This window comes from Heterodontus francisci, chromosome 5, assembly GCF_036365525.1.
Source record: "Heterodontus francisci isolate sHetFra1 chromosome 5, sHetFra1.hap1, whole genome shotgun sequence".
Classification (NCBI taxonomy): Eukaryota; Metazoa; Chordata; class Chondrichthyes; order Heterodontiformes; family Heterodontidae; genus Heterodontus; species Heterodontus francisci.
Window position 1 is genome coordinate 164,590,673 of NC_090375.1, and position 22,327 is coordinate 164,612,999.

The following is a 22,327-nucleotide window of genomic DNA, read 5'->3' on the forward strand; positions in this document are numbered from 1 at the left end:
TCTGAGCCAATATATGCACATAGCCCCACCTGCATTTCAACATTCGCACAAAAATTACAATTGTATTGTGAAACTTACTGGATATAACCAGATCCATTGTGGATGAATAGTTGTGTGAAAGGAACAAATAAATTAAGCATAAGGGCATCGCAGGATCTCTTGCTTTTGTAATTAAGTTTTTAATGCTTTAAGTTCTGTGCATGTGCACAATTAGTAACAATAGCTGCTGTTGAGAACTTCAATAATCTTTCTTTGCACAGCATAAATAAAACGATTCAGTTAAGGAAGAACTGAGTAGTGTGATTCTTGCTGTGAAAATTATTCCAGTAATAAGTTTTTCCTGATCTGTGTAGGTTAGTAATATGATACAGAAGCAATTTCAAGATCTGTAAGAAAGTTAACATTCTTTGTCACTGACCCGAAACGTTAACTCTGCTTCTCTTTCCACAGATGCTGCCAGACTTGCTGAGTGATTCCAGCATTTCTTGTTTTTGTTTCAGATTTCCAGCATCCGCAGTATTTTGCTTTTATTATTAACATTCTTTGTGTTGATGATCACTGCTGAATTACTAAACGTAGATATGTTACTTTCAGTTATAATGCCATCAAGGCCTACAAACAGGATGGTCATCCAGCACAGCTTAGCGCTACTCAGCACCTTATCTCAGCTGCTGAAGCTGGTAAGTAGTTGGAAGAATTAAACTTATTTGGCTGGGTGGCAAAGTAGGATGCTTCTATATTACATTAGTGCATGAAAATGGAACTGGATTATTACCTGTAGAGGCTTTGGCCTCATTCACTCATTTTTTGATGATAATCGTGTTCTCTTTGACTGAAGACTTGTTAGTTTTGTATTGCTTATCTGACATAAACAGCATCCTGACTGTTATTAAAATGTGCAGACTATAACACACTGTTTTAATCATCAAAGAATGTTGTACACCTAAGTTTGACTGCATTTTCAGGCCATAAATTAAAGGTTTGTCCATTTGCTCTCAGTAGCTTTTAATGCTTCTATACAATGTGCAAGGACTATTTTCATTGAGTTGGGTAGTTCTATTTCATTTTCAACTAATTTGGTTTTGTTAGCATGGGGTGGTATGGTTGACCATGTGCCAGGGCACTTACTCTATGCATTGGAGGCATCCTGTGGCGCAGTTAGCACCGCAGCCTCACAGCTCCAGGGACCTGGGTTCAATTCTGGGTACTGCCTGTGTGGAGTTTGCAAGTTCTCCCTGGGTCTGCGTGGGTTTCCTCCGGGTGCTCCGGTTTCCTCCCACAGCCAAAAGACTTGCAGGTTGATAGGTAAATTGGCCATTATAAATTGCCCCTTGTATAGGTAGGTGGTAGGGGAATATAGGGACAGGTGAGGATGTGATAGGAATATGGGATTAGTGTAGGATTAGTATAAATGGGTGATTTATGGTCGGCACAGACTCGGTGGGCTGAAGGGCCTGTTTCAGTGCTGTATCTCTAAATCTAAAAATCTAAATTGTTGAATTAATGGCCCAAATTTTGCAGTTGGTGGTGAAGCAAAGGCACTTTTCGCTGACCTCAAAGAAAGCTTCCCACAGATGTCTAGCAATCTCTGTGGTGTGGATTTTACCATTCTGAACTAATTTGAATCTGACGCTGGGCCAAGGGGATCTCCTAGCAGCTAGCAACAGTGATGTTATCAAACAGAATTACATTCGAACAGTGAACCAGGAAGTAAAATGCACTGATTATCCTTCACTTTTTATGAATTTTACAGAGTGAAATAAGGATTGGGACATACATATTAGAAGCTGAAATATTATAAACGTTGATAAACGTAATTTTTATTTTCTTAAAAAACTATGGAATTTTTATCATAATGGAAATATTCGACATGACACAAAATTAGTTTTCTCGGGCTAGAGAGGTTGTTCAATAGTTATGACCTAGTATGTGTTAAAAACCCAGTTATACCTCATTAACAAGGTGCAATTTTATCCTGGGTCTTTGAGGAGCAATGTTGTACGTTAAAAAACTAAGTTGTCATTAGTTCACTGGAAAGGCCAACTCGGGCTGCAAATGAAACCGACCCGAGCCTGACAGAACGACATCTGATCCGAGTCCTTTCATTTTTTCCCACGCCCGACCCGACCATCAGTTTACCTAGCTTCCGTTTTTCACTTTGTTGATTATCTGTACAAGCTTAAAAAAACTGTAACTAAACAACCTTTCAAGTCCAAAAAGTACATTAACATTGGAGCCACGTACCAGAGGTGGTGATAGAGTGTGTCCGATCCGACCCAACCCGACCCGAACCCGAATGCCAGACCCGGAAGAGCGACCCAACCCGAACCCGACGCATAGCGTCCGGTCCCATCGCGTTCGGGTCGGGTAGCTATGCTCTAGTTCAGTGATCTCTAAAGATTGCCGTTTACGGGGTCTTCCCTGTGGAAGAACAGGGAATCGCTGACAGCAACTTTTGGATTTCTGTATTTGACAGTGCATGTGCAAATGCCAGAAGTTGTTGTCAGTTTCACAGTTTCAGTGATGCTGACAGTTTCGCCATCATTACAACTGCAAAATCTTGGCCAGAAAATAATGGCGATCCTACCAAAAAAAGAATTATCTTCATAAAATAGAGTGCCATAAATATTGAAGCAGATTTTGCCCAACCGTGTTATTGCATTCATCATTTTATTCAACTGCCAGAAGTAGAAGCTTCCAACTAAACTGCTCTGTGTCAATATATCACAGTTGTGGATCAGTTCAGGGAATATAGTTCAGTGCTTTTCTATCTATGGTGATTATTGGTGCCTTTATTGACCAAATACCCTCTTGCTTTAGCCCTCTTTACTTGCCCTTCCCCACCCGCTGCAAAAATAAATTTCAGAATTGTTTGTGAGAAAAGAAAATAATTTGTTCTGGTACAAACATGCTGAATATTTTTCTAACATTGCTTGTAGATTTGCCTGGAATGCTAGCAGAACAATATAGAACTTTAACTGAGAACCAGGGACTAAATGTAACACAACCTCAAAGAAGGAGGTTATTCAGAAATGTTGGCAAGTCTTACAATCTTAACTGTAATTAACCTTGAGTATTAGTATAACTGGTAGGAAAATTCCACAATTATTTGTAATTGACTTCTGTATTGCGGTGGTATTTCCAATAATGTTTTCTTGTATGAGATGCAAATTATGTAGTATATGTCTTTACGAAAGAAACTTTGAGAACTGCAATAATGACAACAAAAATGGAAAGGCATTGTTTTAATTGTTCAGATCAAAGTATTTCTGGATAGAAGGCCACTGAGCCTTATATGGACTATTTGTGCTGGACTTAAAATGTTTTCATAAAGTATGGAATGGAATAACAACATTCACATTACTCCAAGTACAATAGCTGGAGAAATCGCCTTCGGAAGTACTAATCAGCTATGGGAATCAAAATAGTAAATGTTTATAAACATTTTAAAATAAAGAAATATTTGCCAACTTTTAATATTTCAGTTTTATATTGCACTGTTCAAGTTAACTACCTTTATATAAACATAAACTGGATATAAACACAAATACTTGTACACGCAACAACGTAAGCACAGCCTCCTTCAATAAATGTACCTGTATTTTTTAGGTGCAGTGACACTTTGTATTACAAATCCGATTTGGGTGACAAAGACACGGTTAGTCCTGCAATATGATGCAGGTGTCGATCCAACAAAGCGACAGTACAAAGGCATGTTGCATGCCCTTTTGAAAATATATCAGAATGAAGGTATTCGTGGACTCTACAAGGTGAGGTAATAGTACCAGTAACTGGACCTTGAAGTTATAAAGTTTTAGACCCAGGTTTTGTGGTGAAAATAATGGTGAGGCTGTTGGTGCTCACTGTTACCAAGGAATAAATTGGACAGCAACTTCCAGCGTTTGCACATGCACAGCAAAACGTAGAAAATTGGAAGTTGCTGTCCAAGTTGCCCTGCTCTTCCTGAAGCTGCCCTATACCAGTATGTTACTGAGAGACTGAGCATTTAAATATGTGGAAGGGCTTGAATTTGCAATATTTATGAAACCTTCCAGAAAATGTTAGGATTGTCCATTTAAGTGCAAGTAAATTTTTTTAACGGCATGATAAGTCTTCATTACTGTCAAGCAATCTCTCTGACACAGCAAATTAGCTTTTATAATTCCGTCAGATTTTATTTATAGTTGGAGATTTTTAAAAACCCTTTTTTTTTAACACTTTGTTTCTTTTATCTCTCTCTTAATCCTATCTCTCTTTCCTTCTCTTTATTTTGCTTTCTGTACATGATTTGATCTTGAATTAAATATTCTAACTTACACTTCCTGGTTTAGACTCTGTGGCTGGGATCCCATCTGGGTAACAGGGGTCTCGATGTCTGGCAAAAGCAATGCCAAGAATCCCGCGTTGCCTCTTCTAGGGGAGGCCTGCCGAATCAAGTGCCAATTAGGCATTTAATTGGACAGCGGCATGCCTGCCACTAGATTAAGGACCCTGGTGATGGAGGTCCCGCCCTCTGAGAGCTGCAGCCCAATTAGAGGCTGGCAGCTCTTTAACTGAGCCGCCAGTGGAGCACCCACCTGAGGCCCAGGAGTGGCGCTGGACCAAGGGCACAGGTAGGTCAAGGTGGGAGGGATCTCGCAGGGTGTGGGTCTTGGGGGAGGTGGGTGTAGGGGGTTTGCAGCTAGGGAAGGGGGCTGGCCCCCTCCTTCTAGATGCCAGGTCCCTCATTCAGGCACTGTGCCTTTTAATGAGGGATGCCCCAAGGAGCCGGCAAGCAGCCCACATGGTTTTTCTTCCCGGGAGGCCCACCTGCCGCTTGGCTAATTGCGGTGGGATGAGGCCCTTAATTGGGTATTAATTGCCCACTTAAGGGCCTCAATTGGCGGCAGGGCGGGAAAGCAGTTCACAGGCCTTCCCACTCAGGACTTAATTTCAGTGGAGGGGGGAGGGGGGTCATTCCACCCCACCCCACCCAATAATGTACTCTCCCCACCTCCAAATCCATCGCAGGGGACAGCATAAAATTTCCCCTGCATGTCTCAGTAAGGATTCTAGAATCTGATTAGTTAAGGAAATATACTATTGCTTGTCTTTTTCACACAGGCTGCAGTTATCCTCTAACTACAATTTTCATTGCAAAAGCCCATACAAAGTCTGTGGACGTGGAAGTGTAATGAGCGGCTAACATGTTTGTTCACTGTTGACCACAAAATCGGGGCCTTTATCTTTTTATATCCATTAAATATGAGTTTTAATAAATTGGCTTAGATAGTACTTTGTGCATTCTTGTAATAATTGTAGACTGTGTATTTTATTTCATGTTGCCCCCTTTTTTTCTGTGAAGGTGCCAATTCTACCTCAAGTATCTTGCCCATATAGGCGTGTTTTATGTAAGAAACTAGCTAGGCAGTGTCAGAAGACAATTGAATTGGAGGGAAGCTCAGTCTTGTTCTCATGATGTCCACAGCTACTTACTTTCAGCTGGGGTTACTGGTTGGCAAATCAGGCTAGCTGATTTTTGTTCAAGTTAACTACCTTACATAATAATAAACTGAGTATGAAACACAAATTGAATTGCATTATTATACTGCTTAGTTAGGCTTTTACATAATGAATTAACATACAGGGGAGGTAACAAAAGACTGCTCATGTCCAGGAACACTGAGGTCAGTTATAGCACCTCACTGCCATCTGGGCTGAGACCAACTAGCTCGCCTCAGTATTAAACTAGCTGTTGCATTTAACCATTGAAAAGCAGTGACCAACAGTTTGAAAAATAGGTACAAAAAATTATCACTGATATCCTCAGTTTTTTTGCTTGACTGCATGTGAACTGAACCACCATTGAGAAATGGGTGGATTGTATTATGTTCTGTCAATTCTGACATTTAAAACAAATATTTTTAAAGTTTTAAATTATTTTCTTGTTTCTTCTGTATTTTCACTCCTACCATACATTTTGGAGGTGGGAGCAACTTTTAAAAATTAGCCAGTTGATTCGTGCAACTACACCAAAGGCTGCTTGTTTTAGTTAATTGAACAGCAAGGATATAGAAGATCAATGTCAACATATCATAAACTTAAAAGCAAAATACTGCTGAACAAAACAAAAAGTGCTGGAAATACTCAGCGGGTCTGGCAGCATCTATGGAGAGAGAAGCAAAGTTAACGTTTCAGGTCTGTGACCTTTCATTAGAACTGTTGGAGAGAAGAGCAGAACTTCTTCAAGGTAGTCATTCCTGGAAGACTAGTGGCAGTGAATTAAATACTAAAATATAAGCAAAATACTGCAGATGCTGGAAATCTGAAGCAAAACAGAAAGTGTTGGAAATACGCAGCAGGTCTGGTAGCATCTGTGGAGAGAGAAGCAAAGTTAACATTTCAGGTCTGTGACCTTTCATCACAACCGCATCAGTTCTGATGAAAGGTCACAGACCTGAAATGTTAACTTTGCTTCTCTCTCCACAGATGCTGCTAGACCTGCTGAGTATTTCCAGCACTTTTTGTTTTATATCATAAACTTAACCAGGTTCATCTTGGACATGCACAATCAAGAAGGATGTTCTGTTGAGCAAAAATACTTAGCAGCTCCCAGAAGAGGTTTCTTGGGCAACCTGGGGTTAATGGTTAGTTAGCATGGGTGCCCCCTTAATCTGCTTAAGGTACTGTGTTTGTTTCATGACACATAATTAGGTGAGAATGAGATTAAGGAAATATTATCTCTTCCAAGTCACTTACATTCCATCCATTCGCCAAGATACTTCAGTTGCAATGTGCTCTTCTCAATCACACCCTCACCTCCACTTTTGATGCCCCTGTCCCCAGTAAAGCCCTTAGTCTTTCTCTTACCCTGGTCATTCTCCTTGTTACAACCCTCAACCGTGCTTTCTTAAGTCAAAGAGAGAGAGATTTAAATGTTTATGGCACACAACTGATTTAGCCATTGATCACTTGATCTGGCTGTATCACATCAAGCACTATTGGGCCCTGCTCTCAACTGCCAAAATTGCTCACTACTCCAGGATCATCTTGGAATGCAAAGATAGCCCCAGATTCTTTTCTGCATTGTCAACTGTCTTCGTAAGCCCCTTTTCCCTGCACCCCCACCCTGGCCTCCAACAAGTGTGAGGAGCTTAAGGTTCTTTGTCACTGAAGTTGAGACCATCTTTTCAGTTGCCTCTGTCACATCCCTCCTTTTCCTTTGCCCACCAAGCCAAAGTTCCCCTCTTTCCTAACCTGAAATTCACATCTTTCTTTCAGTTCTCCCATCATGTCCTTTCTGAGCTCATCTGGTCCATGAGACCTACCTCCTGCTCTTGACCCTACTTTCACTAAACTGCTGTACATCCAACTTCTCTTCCTGGCCACCCTGGTAGCTGATATTGTTAACGTTCCATGTCAAGTACTGGCCCCATGCTTTTCAAGTTTGCTGTCATCATCCCTCTTCTCAAAAACCCATCCTTGACCACTCTGTCCTTGCAAATACTGCCCCATCTAAAACATCCTTTTCCTCTCCCAAGTCCTTGAATGTGTTGTTACCTCCAAAATCCATGCTATCTATCTCATAAATCAGCGCTGAAATAAGCCCTTATCAAAGTCACAAATGGTATTCTATGCCTTATTCGCCCTCATCCTTCTCAACCTGCCAAAAGCCTTTTACATAGTTGACCACACCATCTTTCTCCAATATGTCTCTTCCGTTGTTCAGCAGAGTGGGTCTGCCTTTACCTGCTTCCACTCATACCTATCTAGTCAGAGCCAGAGAATCTCCTGCAATAGTTTCTCTCACCTGCACAGTAACCTTTGGTGTCCCCTAAGGATCTGTCCTTGGCCCCTTCCTAGTTCTCATCTACAGGCTGCACCTAGCCGATAAACACGAAGTCAGGTCTATATATATGCTGATGACACCTAGTTCTACCTCATCACCACCTCTCTCAACCCCTCCACTATCTGTTGTCAGACTGCTTGTCTGACATCCAGGCTGAACAAGCTGAAATTTCATCCTTTTAAACATTGGGAAGCTGTTGTCTTTGGCCCTTCCACTGCAAACACCATTCCCTAGCTATGGATTCCATCTCCTTTGGTGCCCACTGTTCCAGCTAAAGTAGACCGTTCGTGACCTCGGTGTTCTCTTTGACTCTGAACTGAGCTTCCAACCCCATATCCTCTCCATTGCAAAGACCACCAACTTCCACCTCCCTAATATCACCCTTACCTGACCTGCCTCAGTCCATCTGCTTCTGAAACTCTCAACCATGCTTTTGTTACCTCCAATGCTTCCTATGCCAGTGCTCTCCTGGCCAACCTCCCATCTGCCACCATCCATAAATTTAAACTCGGCCAAAGCTCTGCTGCCCGTATCCTAACTCGCACCATGTCCCATTCGCCCCTGTGACCAGCATTGGCTTCCAGTACAATGACGGCTCAATTTTTAAAATTATAATTCACGTGTTCAAGTCCTTCCATAGCCACACCCCTCACTATCTCTAACCTCCTCCAGCCCTGCAACACTGAGAACTCTGTATTTCTCCAACTCTGACCTCTTGTCCATCCCATACTTCCTCTGCCCCACCATTGGCAGCCATGTCTTCAGCCATCTAGATGTTAAGCTCTGGAATTCTCTCCCTAAATGCCTCCGCCTCTCGCTGCTCCTTAAGACTATCCTTAAGATCTACCAATTTGTCAAAGTTTTTGGTCACCTGGCTTAATGTCTCCTTCTTTGGCTTAGTGTGAATTTTTGTCTGAATGCACTCCGATGAAGCATTTTGGGACATTTTACTACGTTAAAGGTATTTGGGCAGGAGGAGGGGACATGGTGAAGGAGTGGTGACAGTGGGGATTTTAAGTCTCAAGTTACTTTTAAAATTCTAATAGGAGAACTGGTCCATGTATCTTCATTCTTCATTTTCAAAATCTCCTGAGGTTGAATTACAACCCCGCAAGGTACAAAACATTCAACTATAGATCTGTTATTGGTAATGTTTACCTAATGTAAGTCTGATATTTTGTCTTTCATTGCTATACAACTCTGAACCAATTTTCTTTATAAGAAATTTGGCTCAACTGGATATGTGTTGGTAAAGAATTTTTTTTTGTCTGAGGTTAATCCATCTGAAAATTTTAAATCAGTGATTTTAAAATTTTCTTAAATTTTTACGCAGGTATTAGTCATTTGAATCAAATATAAAATCATATGAACTGAAAAATTAATGCTGGGACTACTGTTTAACTGCATTGCATTTGAGCTCTGTGTATCTTTTTCTCTACAGGGATTCGTGCCAGGCCTTTTTGGTACATCACATGGTGCTCTCCAATTCATGGCCTATGAGGAACTGAAGAAAGAATACAGTAAATACAAGAATATGGCAACAGATGCAAAATTGGTAAGCTTGTTATCAAATGCAATTTCTAATCGTGCAGTAAATTGCATTATTAGAGCATGCGTTAAATTTCTTGGACCACTTTTGTTACAACCCAGAACCCTTTCTTCAGATTTGAGAAAGCTTTTTCCAAATTAAGATTTCATTTGTGTAGATTCATAAGCGTTCTTTAAAGGAATGGTTTTACATTAATGCTGTTTACTTCAATTCATTGTGCACAATCTTCTTGACAGGGTACAACATAGTAGCCCCTTTGATTTTAGGATGGTACTTTCACATCATACACTGCATCATTATTTTACAACCTCTTTCTGACCTGCAGTTCAGTTCAGAGTTCCAGCAATTTCCAGTCATTTTTGATAAAGACTAATAATGTTTAATACTAGGGGCTACTGCTGTCCATCCCCATGATTACTGAATTTCCTGCTCTTGGTTATCTAACGTGGCCTAGGGGCCCAGGAAGGACCTATTGTTGACTGAAGGAGCAGGAAAACGAAGCACAGCCAAAGGCCTCCTTGGGCAATTTGGGATGCCACTACTTTTTCCCAATCAATGCGCCCTGAGGAAACTAAGCGTTTCTTGCTACACGTCAGGAAAAGCTACCCTCATACTGTAACTGATGTAACTGAATTTTTTTTTACTTCCCTTTTCCATCTCTCTTTCCATTGTCTGATTAACCTTTTTTTTAATTCATTCATGGGATGTGGTCGTCACTGGCTATGCCAGCATTTATTGCCCACCCCTAATTGCCGTTGAGAAGGTGGTGGTGCGCTGCCTTCTTGAACCGCTGCAGTCCAGGTGAGGTAGGTACACCCACAGTGCTGTTAGGACGGGAGTTCCAGGATTTTGACCCAGCGACAGTGAAGGAACGGCAATATAGTTCCAAGTCAGGATGGTGTGTGACTTGGAGGGGAACTTGCAGGTGGTGATGTTCCCATGCATGTGCTGCTCTTGTCCTTCGTGGTGGTAGAGGTCGCGGGTTTGGAAGGTGCTGTCTCAGGAGCTTTGGTGCGTTGCTGCAGTGCATCTTGTAAATGGTACACACTGCTGCTACTGTGCTTTGGTGGTGGAGGGAGTGAATATTTGTACATGGTGTGCCAATCAAGCAGGCTGCTTTGTTCTGGATGGTGTCGAGCTTCTTGAGTGTTGTTGGAGCTGCACCCATCCAGGCAAGTGGAGAGTATTCCATCACACTCCTGACTTGTGCCTTGTAGATGGTGGACTGGCTGTGGGGAGTCAGGAGGTGACTTACTCGCCGCAGAATACCTAGCCTCTGACCTGCTGTTGTAGCCACGGTATTTATATGGCTACTCCAGTTCAGTTTCTGGTCAATGGTAGCCCCTAGGATGTTGATAGTGGGGGATTCAGCAATGGTGATGCCATTGAATGTCAAGGGGAGATGGTTAGATTCTCTCTTGTTGGAGATGGTCATCGCCTGGCACTTGTGTGGCACGAATGTTACTTGCCACTGATCAGCCCAAGCCTGGATATTGTCCAGGTCTTCCTGCATTTCTACACGGACTGCTTAACTATTTGAGGAGCCGCGAATGGTGCTGAACATTGTGCAATCATCAGCAAACAATCCCACTTCTGACCTTATGATTGAAGGAAGGTCATTGATGAAGCAGCTGAAGATGGTTGGGCCGAGGACACTACCCTGAGGAACTCCTGCAGTAATGTCCTGCAGCTCAGATGATTGACCTCCAACAACCACAGCCATCTTCCTTTGCGCTAGGTATGACACCAACCAGCAGAGAGTTTTCCCCCTGATTCCCATTGACTCCAGTTTTGCCAGGGCTCCTTGATGCCATACTCGGTCAAATGCTGCCTTGATGTCAAGGGCAGTCACTCTCACCTCACCTCTTGAGTTCAGCTCTTTTGTCCATGTTTGAACCAAGGCTGTAATGAGGTCAGGAGCTGAGTGGCCCTGGCGGAACCCAAACTGAGCATCACTGAGCAGGTTATTGCTAAGCAAGTGCTGCTTGATGGCACTGTTGATGACACCTTCCATCATTTTACTGATGATTGAGAGTAGGCTGATGGGGTGGTAATTGGCTGCGTTGGACTTGTGCTGCTTTTTGTGTACAGGACACACCTGGGCAATTTTCCACATTGCAGGGTAGATGCCAGTGTTGTAGCTATACTGGAACAGCTTGGCTAGGGGTGCAGCAAGTTCTGGAGCACAGGTCTTCAGTATTATTGCTGGAATATTGTCAGGACCCATAGCCTTTGCAGTATCCAGTGCCTTCAGTCGTTTCTTGATATCACGTGGAGTGAATCGAAGTGGCTGAAGACTGGCATCTGTAATGCTGGGGACTTCAGGAGGGGGCCAAGATGGATCATCAACTCGGCACTTCTGGCTGAAGATTGTTGCAAATGCTTCAGCCTTATCTTTTGCACTGGTGTGCTGGGCTCCCCCATCATTGAGGATGGGGATATTTGTGGAGCCACTTCCTCTAGTTAGTTGTTTAATTGTCCACCACCATTCACGACTGTGTGTGGCAGGACTGCAGAGCTTAAATCTGATCCGTTGGTTATGCGATCGCTTGGCTCTGTCTATTGCATGCTGCTTATGCAGTTTGGTATGCAAGTAGTCCTGGTTTGTAGCTTCACCAGGTTGACACCTCATTTTGAGGTATGCCTGGTGCTGCTGCTGGCATGCCCTCCTGCACTCTTCATTGAACCAGGGTTGATCTCCTGACTTGATGGTAATGGTAGAGTGGGGGATATGCCGGGCCATGTGGTTACAGATTGTGGTTGAGTACAATTCTGCTGCTGCTGATGGTCCACAGCACCTCATGGATGCCCAGTTTTGCATTGCTAGATTTGTTCGAAATCTATACCATTTAGCATGGTGATAGTGCCACACAGCACGATGGACGTTATCCTCAATGGGAAGGCGGGACTTCGTCTCCACAAAGACTGTGCAGTGGTCACTGCTACCAATACTGTCATGGACAGATGCATCTGCAGCAGGCAGATTGGTAAGGACAAGGTCAAGTATGTTTTTCCCTCGTGTTGGTTCCCCCACCACCTGCCGCAGACCCAGTCTAGCAACTATGTCCTGTAGTACTCGGCCAGCTCGGTCAGTAGTGATGCTACCGAGCCACTATTGGTGATGGACATTGAAGTCCCCCACCCAGAGTACATTTTGTGCCCTTGCCACCCTCAGTGCTGCCTCCAAGTGGGAGGTTGGTGGTAGGTGGTAATCAGTAGTAGGTTACCTTGTCCATGTTTGACCTGATGCCATGAGACTGCCTGATGCCAGGGATCCGGAGTCGATGTTGAGGACTCCCAGGGCATCTCCCTCCCTACTGTAGACCACTGTGCCGCCACCTCTGCTGGGTCTGTCCTGCCGGTGGGACAGGACATACCCAGGGATAGTGAATGCAGTGTCTGGGATATTGTCTGTAAGGTATGATTCCGTGAGTATGACTATGTCAGGCTGTTGCTTGACTAGTTTGTGGGACAGCACTCCCAACTTTGGCACAAGCCCCCAGATGTTAGTAAGGAGGACTTTGCAGGGTCCATTAGGGTGGTCATTTCCGGTGCTTAGGTCGATGCTGGGTGGTCCGTCCAGTTTCATTCCTTTTTGACTTTGTGGCAGTTAGGTACAACTGAGTGGCTTGCTAGGCCATTTCAGAGGGCATGTAAGAGTTAACCACATTGCTGTGGGTTTGGAATCACATGTAGGCCAGACCAGGTAAGGACAGCAGATTTCCTTCCCTAAAGGACATTAGTGAACCTGTAGGTATGTGTTATCTTTCGAGAGGGAGTTTGGACCAATTCTCCTCCTGGTCAAAAAGACTTCTGAGATGCGCTCACATGCTTCTGACAAAAATGTGCTGGGCACCATCTTGTTAAAGGGGTTTGTGCCCACGTGCACCTAACAATCGCTGACAGTGTACAGAGCAGGCAGATATTGATGCCAGTCAGTGTGCAACACTGATTTGACGCCAGTGCTACTGGAGAGACTGGGCAGAGCAGAAGAGAGGGTAGAAGGAGAAAGGCTCTCAGCAGGTGGCCAAATCCACTGACGGTTCAAAGAATTGAATGGTCACAGCACAGAAGGAAGCCATTCGACCCATCATATCCGTGTAATCTCTCTGCAAGAGCAACTTTGCCAGCCCCGCTCCCCCGCTGTTTCTCCATAGCCCTGGAATTTTTTTCTGTTCAGTTGTAGGGCGGCACAGTGGCGCAGTGGTTAGCACCGCAGCCTCACAGCTCCAGAGACCCGGGTTCAATTCTGGGTACTGCCTGTGTGGAGTTTGCATGTTCTCTCTGTGTCTGCGTGGGTTTCCTCCGGGTGCTCCGGTTTCCTCCCACAAGCCAAAGACTTGCAGGTTGATAGGTAAATTGGCCATTAGCAATTGCCCCTCGTATAGGTAGGTGGTAGGGAAATATAGGGACAGGGTGGGGATGTGGTAGGAATATGGAATTAGTGTAGGATTAGTATAAATGGGTGGTTGATGGTCGGCACAGACTTGGTGGGCCGAAGGGCCTGTTTCAGTGCTGTATCTCTAAACTAAAACTAAACTAAAGGTGCTTATCCAATTCTGTTTTGAAAGACACTTTTAAATCTGCCTCCATCACTATTTCAGGTCGTCCATTCCAGACCCTAACCCCTTGCTGTGTTAGAAAAGTTTTTCCTCATGTTGCCATGGATTCTTTTGTCAGTCATCTTAAATCAATGACCTCTGGGTCTCAACCCTTCTGCCATTTTGAACAGTTTCTCTCTACTTTCTCTTTCTAGACCTCTCTGTGGCAAATTGGTGCTGGACTCCTCCACACTTCTTGAGTTTGAGCACACGCTTTCTGGCAGGCATTTGGTTATGTACACCCATCAGCCTTCTTCTTTTGCCTGGCCCATCAAAGTCCGTATCTGAGTCCTCTGAAACAGAGCTGGGATGCAGCCTTGTCCTCCACTGAGCTAGCACCTGCATTGTTCTTTTCCCCTGCCCTGGCATCAGCACACTTGTGTCCCGGGTCTCACCATGTGCAAATCCCTTTTCTATCCTGGTGTCAGTTCTGAGCTGATGATTGCGAGTGTAAGAGATCGAGTGCTGGTGTCTGTTCATCTTCACTGTCGAATTCTTCCTCCACTGATTGGGAAGGCTCCAGTTCTTGGGTATCTGAAATGAGAAAAGGACAAAGTTTGGGTTGTGTTGAAGGAAGAGGGATAACAAGTGTGCGCTTACACCATCTGCACCTTCTAAATCAGAAAAGATTGAAGGATGAGAAAAAGGAGGATGATGTATGCTGATATCCTTATTGATTGTTTCAGCCACAGTGGCCAGAGCCTCCGTGATGCCCCTTCCCAAGATGGCCAGCACTGTCTCCTCCAACAGGGTTAAAACAAGTAGGCACACTTCTCCTTTCCAGTTCTTTGCTGTTGTATGCAACACCTACTCCTGCAAGAAAGATGAAAGTGTGTCAGTGAGTGTTGTGCAATATCTTTGTGTGGTATGGCTATCGTTGTTAAGTAGCTGCCAGTGTGTGAGAGTTGTGCTTTGTGGGCGTGAGGCTTACAACAGTGCTAAATGTGTGAGGTAAAGCACAAGGGTGTCAGGGTTGAGTTCTGATTGATAGAAATTGTGGTCGGTGAGTGATGGGGATATAGTGAATTGAGTCGTGGATAAGGCTAGTGGTGCAGTTGGTAGGATATACTACTTTAAGATGAACTCACTGACCTTGACAACTCATGTGAGATTGTTAAACTTCTTCCTGCACTGCATCCATATTCTTGGAGCAACACTCCAGGCATTGACCTCCATCGCTACTTTTTCCCACTGTATTCTGAGAATGTGTCTGGAGGACCTCCTGACCGCATGGCAGATACAGGAGACCTTTTCTCCTCTTACCTCTTCCACCAAGACCTTCATTGCAGTGTCTGAAAACCTTGGTGCACAATCTCTCACATGTTCAGCCATTACCCAAAGTATCAGAGTGCAGATTTCAGTTTTAAAATGATTCCCACCACTTCTTGCAGCCACATTGCACCTCCCCTTTATGAGAAACGCGCTGCCTTTAGCGCTAGCCACTCAGGACATTAGACACCAGCTGATGAGTGTAGCCAGTGCACGGCACAGGTAGCAATGGCTGCAAGCAGCAATCATGTAGAAGGCAAGTCGCATGAATTTCCTCCCTTTGTGTCAGAGGTTTTGCAGTTTTTGTGTACTGTAATTTTGCTTGATTCTGTGTAAGTGGTATTGCATTTTTCCAAATGGGGGTTCTGTCTTTTTGAGTGTGGGAGATGCTGCTTTTTGTGTAATTTGTGGACAACCTCACCTTTTAATTTATTGTGTATGGCAATATTTGTAGATGAGGGGGTTGCAATTGTGATGCTTGAATGTTCCATGTTTGCATTTCTGCAAATACATCCAGCACCCTCACTGGTTTTGACACAAGTATCCAGCCCCAGCTCTAAATGGTTTAGCATTCTATCTCTTAGCATTTTGCATGCCATGCCATTCAGTGACACACAACATGGGTGACACCCACCCTGATCCATTACTGAAATCTTGGGTTAATGCATCTATCACCTTAAGGATAGAAGAAAAACATTCTTTGTAATCTATAGTCTCCCTTGAAACTTGTTAGTTTTGTACTAATTCTTAAGGTCTGCAGTCACAGATTAAATTAAATAACCTTACATTTACATTATTCTTGCTTCTCAATAACTTCAATCAGGTCATTTTTCTCAACCTTTTTTCTAATGGGACAAGTTCAGTTCTGTGTATCCCTACTCATTTAGAGCTCAGAATCCCAGCATCATCTTGGTTACTCTTTAAATTCTTCCAAGTGCATTTATGTCTTTTTTGAAGGTAGGGTGTCAAAATTACATTCTGTAGCCCCAATTTTACCCCCCAACCTTTGTCAATAACCTGTAATGTTAACTCTGTTTTTCTCTCCACGGGTGCTGCCTGATTTGCTGAGTATTTTCAGCATTTTCTGTTTTTATTTCACATTTCCAGCATCCACAGTATTTTGCTTTTGTTTTAGCTGCTTTAATTAATCACACAGGACATTTTGAATACTGTTAATTTCCCTGGCATTGGCCATCTTAACAGATAGCTTGACATTATCAGCAATTTTCATGTCAGTGGAAGTACCCTCCTTCATATCCTTCATGAATAGTAAAACCAGCCAGCAGAATCTTGACCTCTCCAGAACTCTTAGTTTCTATCCTGTTGACAGTTCCATTTATCATGATTTTTTGTTTTGTGTTGTCATTTCACTTTTCAATTCAGTTACTTAATTTATTAAATTTCATGAGCCCAAGTTTTCTATAAAAGCCTATTGTGAAACATACCAAATCATTCTGAAAACTCAAGCAAGCTTCATCCCCTGGATTTCAGTATTCCACTAATTACTTTCATAGAATAGGAGACAATTTGACCAATTGAGTTGAGTTTGGCCAGATCTTTCAAAGAGCAATCCAATTGGTCCCACCCCCTACTCTTTCTCCATATCCCTGCAATTTTTTTCTCGTGTTCTTCCTTTTTTTTCTGTTCTTGCACCCCCTTGAAAATTGTGCCGTTTAGGTTGTGTTGTCTCTCCTCATTCTTCCTATCATGTACCACCTCACAGTTTTCTATGTTGAATTTCATCTGCCATGTGTCTCCCTATTCCACCAGTCTGTCTGTGTCCTCTTGAAGTCTGTTACTATCTTCCTCGGTATTTACTACACTTTCAAGTTTTGTTTCAACTGCAAATTTGAAGTTGTGCTCTGTACCCCCAAGTCCAAAGCAGTAATGTAAAACAACAAGTGTTATTTATATACTGCTTTTAACATAAAACATACCAAGGTGCTTCATAGGAGTATTATAAAATAAAATATGACACCAAGCCACATGAGATATTAGGTCAGATGATCAAAAGCTTGGGCAAAGAGGTAGGTTTTAACAGAGAAAAGCACAATAGAAAGGCAGAGAAGTGTAGTGAGGGTATTCCAGAGGTTAAGGCCTAGGCAACTGAAGGCGCAGCCACCTATGGTGAAGAAGTTAAAATTGGGAGTGCTCCAGAGGTCAGAATTAAAGGAGTACAGATATCTCAGAGGGTTGTGGGGCTGAAGTGATAGGGAAGGGCGAAGCCATGCAGAGATTTGAAAACAAAGATGAGAATTTTGAAATCAAGATGTTGCTTGACGGGGAGCCAGTGTAGGTCAGCGAGCACAGGGTGATAGGTGAATGGGAATTGATACAAGTTAAAACATGGGCAGCAGAGTTTTGGATGGCCTACATATATCAAAAACATCTGATCCTAGTACTGAACCCTGGGGACAACACTCTATGCCTCCCTCAGTTTGAGAAACAGCCATTCGTACAACTCTCCGTGTTCTATCTCATTGGGATCACGATACAAATCTTGGACAGACTTGGACTTTATGGAGACTGAAGGGCTGAGCAGCATTTGGGCGCAAAAGAGGGAGCTGAGAGAATGGCAGCTGTGGCAAGGGGGCTTGGGGAACGGGGAGATTTACTTTATTGCAGTGCTGTCTATCTCAGGCTGCTGCTGTCCCTTTTATCCCGTGGGTTTTGATTTTGCAAACAAGTTTAATATCAGATGCCTTTTGAAAGTCCGGCTACACTACATCAACTGCACTTTCCTCATCCATTCTCTATTATCTCATCAAAAAACACAAATCAAGTTGGTTAAATATGACCTGGCCTTAAATGTGTGTTGGCTCTTTATTAGTCCAAGTTTGTCCAAGTGGCTGTTAGCTTCCTCTAAAAGCTTACCTACCACCAACGGTAAATTTACTGGTCTACATTTGCCAGGTTTATCCTTCTCTGCTTTTTTTTTTTAGCAAGGGTGTAACATTTGCAATCCTCTAGTCCTCTGGCACCACACCTATATCTAAGGAGGATTGGAAAATTCAGGCTAGACCTTGAAATTCCGAAATTCATTAATCGGTTCAGGCTATCTTCAGGATACGACAAGACACTATATACAGTCCCCACCATGTATCACGGGCACATTGGTGTTGATGTGATTTTCATGCTATACATGGCAGTAAAACCAAAAAGGTAAATAAACAACATTTTTTGAAAAAACAAACCATTTCCATTTAGCAACTGCACCTTCCAAACCCGCGACCTCTACCAACTAGAAGGACAAGGGCAGCAAATACATAGGAACACCATCACCTGCAAGTTCCCCTCCAAGTCACACACCGTTCAGACAGAACTATATCGCCGTTCCTTCACTGTCGCTGGGTCAAAATCCTGGAACTCCCTTCCTAACAGCACTGTGGGTATACCTACCCCAAATGGACTGTAGCGGTTCAAGAAGGTAGCTCACCACCACCTTCTCAAGGGCAATTAGGGATGGGCAATAAATGCTGGCCTGGCCAGCGTCGCCCACATCCCATGAATAAATTTTTTTTTAATCTATCAAATCAAGAGACAGATTCATAAACATCAAGAAATTTGGTATAAAAATCATGAGTTGCTAATTTTTTCAAACATAAACCAATACAGATTGACAGTTGATTTATAAACCAAATTAGTGGCTTATTTAATCTCCAGCAGGTCAAAGCTCTTTACAAAAACTATTATTGGATCTGAAAATGCTTTACAAAAACTTTATTTTAAAGCCCTACCTGGTATCAGTTGTGCATTCTGTCTCAAAAAAGGATCATGTTTACCAGCCTCGTATCTCTGATTTGTGAAGTTGCTGAATAAGGCAGGTACCTGGTGGATATTCTATTTTGATTGACAGTTCTGTAGCCAAAAACAACTTAAATTGGTTATGCCTAACTACCATTAATTTATTTATACAAAGCAGATGGCTTGTCTATTTTTTCTTTCTTCTCTCTATCTGGGATCGCTGAATGTACCCTGTTCATTTCAACATTGAGGATGACTAGGTATGTGAAGCGAAATAGCAAAGTAGTGCACCACCAACCACAGTAATATCAGAGATAGATACAAAGACAGAGAAACACATACAAAGAGAGAGACAGCAAGAGAGAGTCAGAAAGAGAGAGAGACACACACAGGCAGCAAGAGTGATACACATACAGGGAAAGTGATACAGAGAGACAGACAGAGCAAGAGAGACAGATGGATAGACAGAAAGAGAGAGAAAGTGAGAGACACACAGAGACAGTGATGAGTGATTGCCTGACAGATAACTGACTTTGGCTTGTGTCCCATAAGCAGCGCAAGAGAGCGATGCTATAAAAGTTTTCAGTCACGGGAGCACGATTCAAATCTTGGACAGACTTGGACTTTATGGAGACTGAAGGGCTGAGCAGCATTTGGGCTCAAAATAGGGAGCTGAGAGAAGGGCAGCTGTGGCGAGGGGGGTTGGGGAAAGGGGAGATTTACTTTATTGCAGTGCTGCGTTGTTCTCTCTGATAGTCAGCGAGCTGATCCCAGTCACCCAAAGCCCAAGCCCATAAAAGGATGAGGTTAATTGTCAGACGTTTTTGAATTCAGGCTCCAGTACCTCCTGTGGTTGACCTTTTTGTAATGCAGATTTATCAATTGGTATTATTTTTTTCAGCATCATGATGTGAAATATAATTTGCACTGCACACATTCAATGCCCTTGGTAAAGTTTACCAACGACTTTTCTTTTGTAATGGTCAGAGTCATAGAGAGATACAGCACTGAAACAGGCCCTTCAGCCCACCGAGTCTGTGCCGACCATCAACCACCCATTTATACTAATCCTACATTAATCCCATATTCCCTATCACATCCCCACAATTCTCCTACCACCTACCTACACGAGGAGCAATTTACAATGGCCAATTTACCTATCAACCTGCAAGTCTTTGGCTGTGGGAGGAAACCGGAGCACCCGGCGGAAACCCACGCGGTCACAAGGAGAACTTGCAAACTCCACACAGGTAGTACCCAGAACTGAACCCGAGTCGCTGGAGCTGTGAAGCTATGGTGCTAACCACTGCGCCACCCAGAAGTGTGCTGCCTTAAAAGTTTAGACGCATGCACAGGAGCATTGATACAAGAAATTACTCTGATTTTGGAATGCCTGTGCAAAATCCATGGATTTCAGAGTTCTCTTACGAGATTGCAAATGAGGTTTAATTTTAGAAATCGTGTCTCTCGTAATAAATTTGAGAAAGTTAGCATGTCTGCAACTGCCTCTCCTACTTATTAGCAGTCATCACTAAGACCCTAACTAGCCTTTTAAATGGGTAAGTACAGGGTAAGTGTTTTCCCATTGTAACGTGCCGTTGTAATTGTCTCCGATGGTAATTGGTTAGTGCCATTTACCGGATATAAGTTTGTTGCATGTGCTAAGAGTGAACAGTATAAATTGTGGGGATTAAAAATGCAAGGTCTTTCTTTAGATAGTTTGGGTTGTCTGACTAACATTCAACTGTAAAGATAACTACCTGGCTTTCTCATGTTCTTGTAGTTAATCTTTTATCTGCTTAGCAATTCAGACACAGAGGTCAGGATCCACAAGATTTTCTGATCTGTTGACATCTGCACCAAAATTTCTGATATCTACTCCTGATAAGCAAAGCTCAAATTAGTAACATCCATTCTATTGATTGGTTTGAAGAAAGCTTAAAAACCAGAAACACTAACTATAGCCCTAACAAAGGAATCCTCTGAGGTCTTTGAAAATGTGGTATTAACTAAAACCATATAAACATATTACAGCTCAATCACAGGCCTGTCAGAATTTTCATAATAATTGTAACATTTTAGTTTTTCTTCCCCTGTGTCTAACTCAGAATTCCTTGGAATACGTTACAATGGCAGCATTGTCCAAAGTATTTGCCGTAACAGCAACCTATCCATATCAAGTAGTGCGTACTCGACTGCAAGATCAGCATACCCAGTACTCTGGAGTAATGAATACTATATGGAGAACGTGGAGGTAAATTATCAAGACTGAATAAAACTTTGATTTATGTATTATGTTCTATTTAAAGCTATGTTGTACTGCTTGTTTTGACAGTGATAAATGAATTGTCCGGAATTTAAAATTGTTGAGCCACATACATACAGCATTATCATACGAACATACGAATTAGGAGCAGAAGTAGGCCATTCGGCCCGCCTAGCCTGCTCAGCCATTCAATAAGATCATGGTTGATCTGTTTGTGTCTCAAATTCCACACACCCATCTACTCCGATAACCTTTGATTCCCTTTCCTAACAAGAATCTATCTACCCCCACCTTAAAATTATTCAATGACCCTGCCTCCACCACCTTCCAAAGTCGCACAACCTCAGAGAGAAAAAATTTCTGCTCATCTCTGTCCTAAAAGGGCGCCCCCTAATTTTAAAACAGTGCCCCCTAGTTCTGGACTCCCTCACAAGAGGAAACATCCTTTCCACATCCACCTTGTCAAGACCGTTCAGGATCTTATATACTTCAATCAAGTCTCCCCTCACTCTCCTAAACTCCAGTGAAAACAAGCCCAGTCTGTCCAACCTTTCCTCATAAGATAACCCGCTCATTCCAGGTATCAACCTAGTAAACCTCCTCTGAACCGCCTCCAACGCATTCACATCCTTCCTTAAAAAAGGAGACCAAAATTGCACACACTGTTCAAGATGTGGTCTCATCAATGCCCTGTATAAGTGAAGCATAACATCCTTACTTTTATTTTCAATTCCTCTCGTAATAAAGAAGGCTAATAGAATGCTATCCTTTATTACTTGCTGTACCTACATACCAACTTTTTGTGACTCATGCACTAGAACACCTAGATCCCTCTGCACCTCAGAGTTCTGCAGTCATTCCCCGTTTAAGTAATACTCTGCATTTTTATTCTTCCTGCCAAATTGAACAACTTCACATTTTCCCACGTATACTCCCATCTGCCAGATTTTTTGCCCACTCACTCAACCTATCAATATCGGTCTGCAAGCTCCTTATTTCCTCTTCACAACATACTTTCCTACCTATCTTTGTGTCATCTGCAAATTTAGCTACCATGCCATCGCTCCCCT

At 42.9% G+C, this 22,327-nt stretch overlaps 1 protein-coding gene across 1 annotated transcript in view; it reads left to right on the top strand.

Annotated features, from left to right (window-relative positions):
- LOC137370125 (solute carrier family 25 member 32-like) overlaps window positions 1-22,327 on the top strand; it is a 34,607-nt gene that overhangs the window by 2,751 nt on the left and 9,529 nt on the right. The window contains exons 3-6 of the mRNA XM_068032316.1: window positions 595-680; window positions 3,610-3,770; window positions 9,270-9,383; window positions 21,100-21,245. Of these exons, the coding sequence (XP_067888417.1) occupies window positions 595-680; window positions 3,610-3,770; window positions 9,270-9,383; window positions 21,100-21,245 (507 nt within the window). The remainder of the gene's footprint in view (window positions 1-594; window positions 681-3,609; window positions 3,771-9,269; window positions 9,384-21,099; window positions 21,246-22,327) is intronic.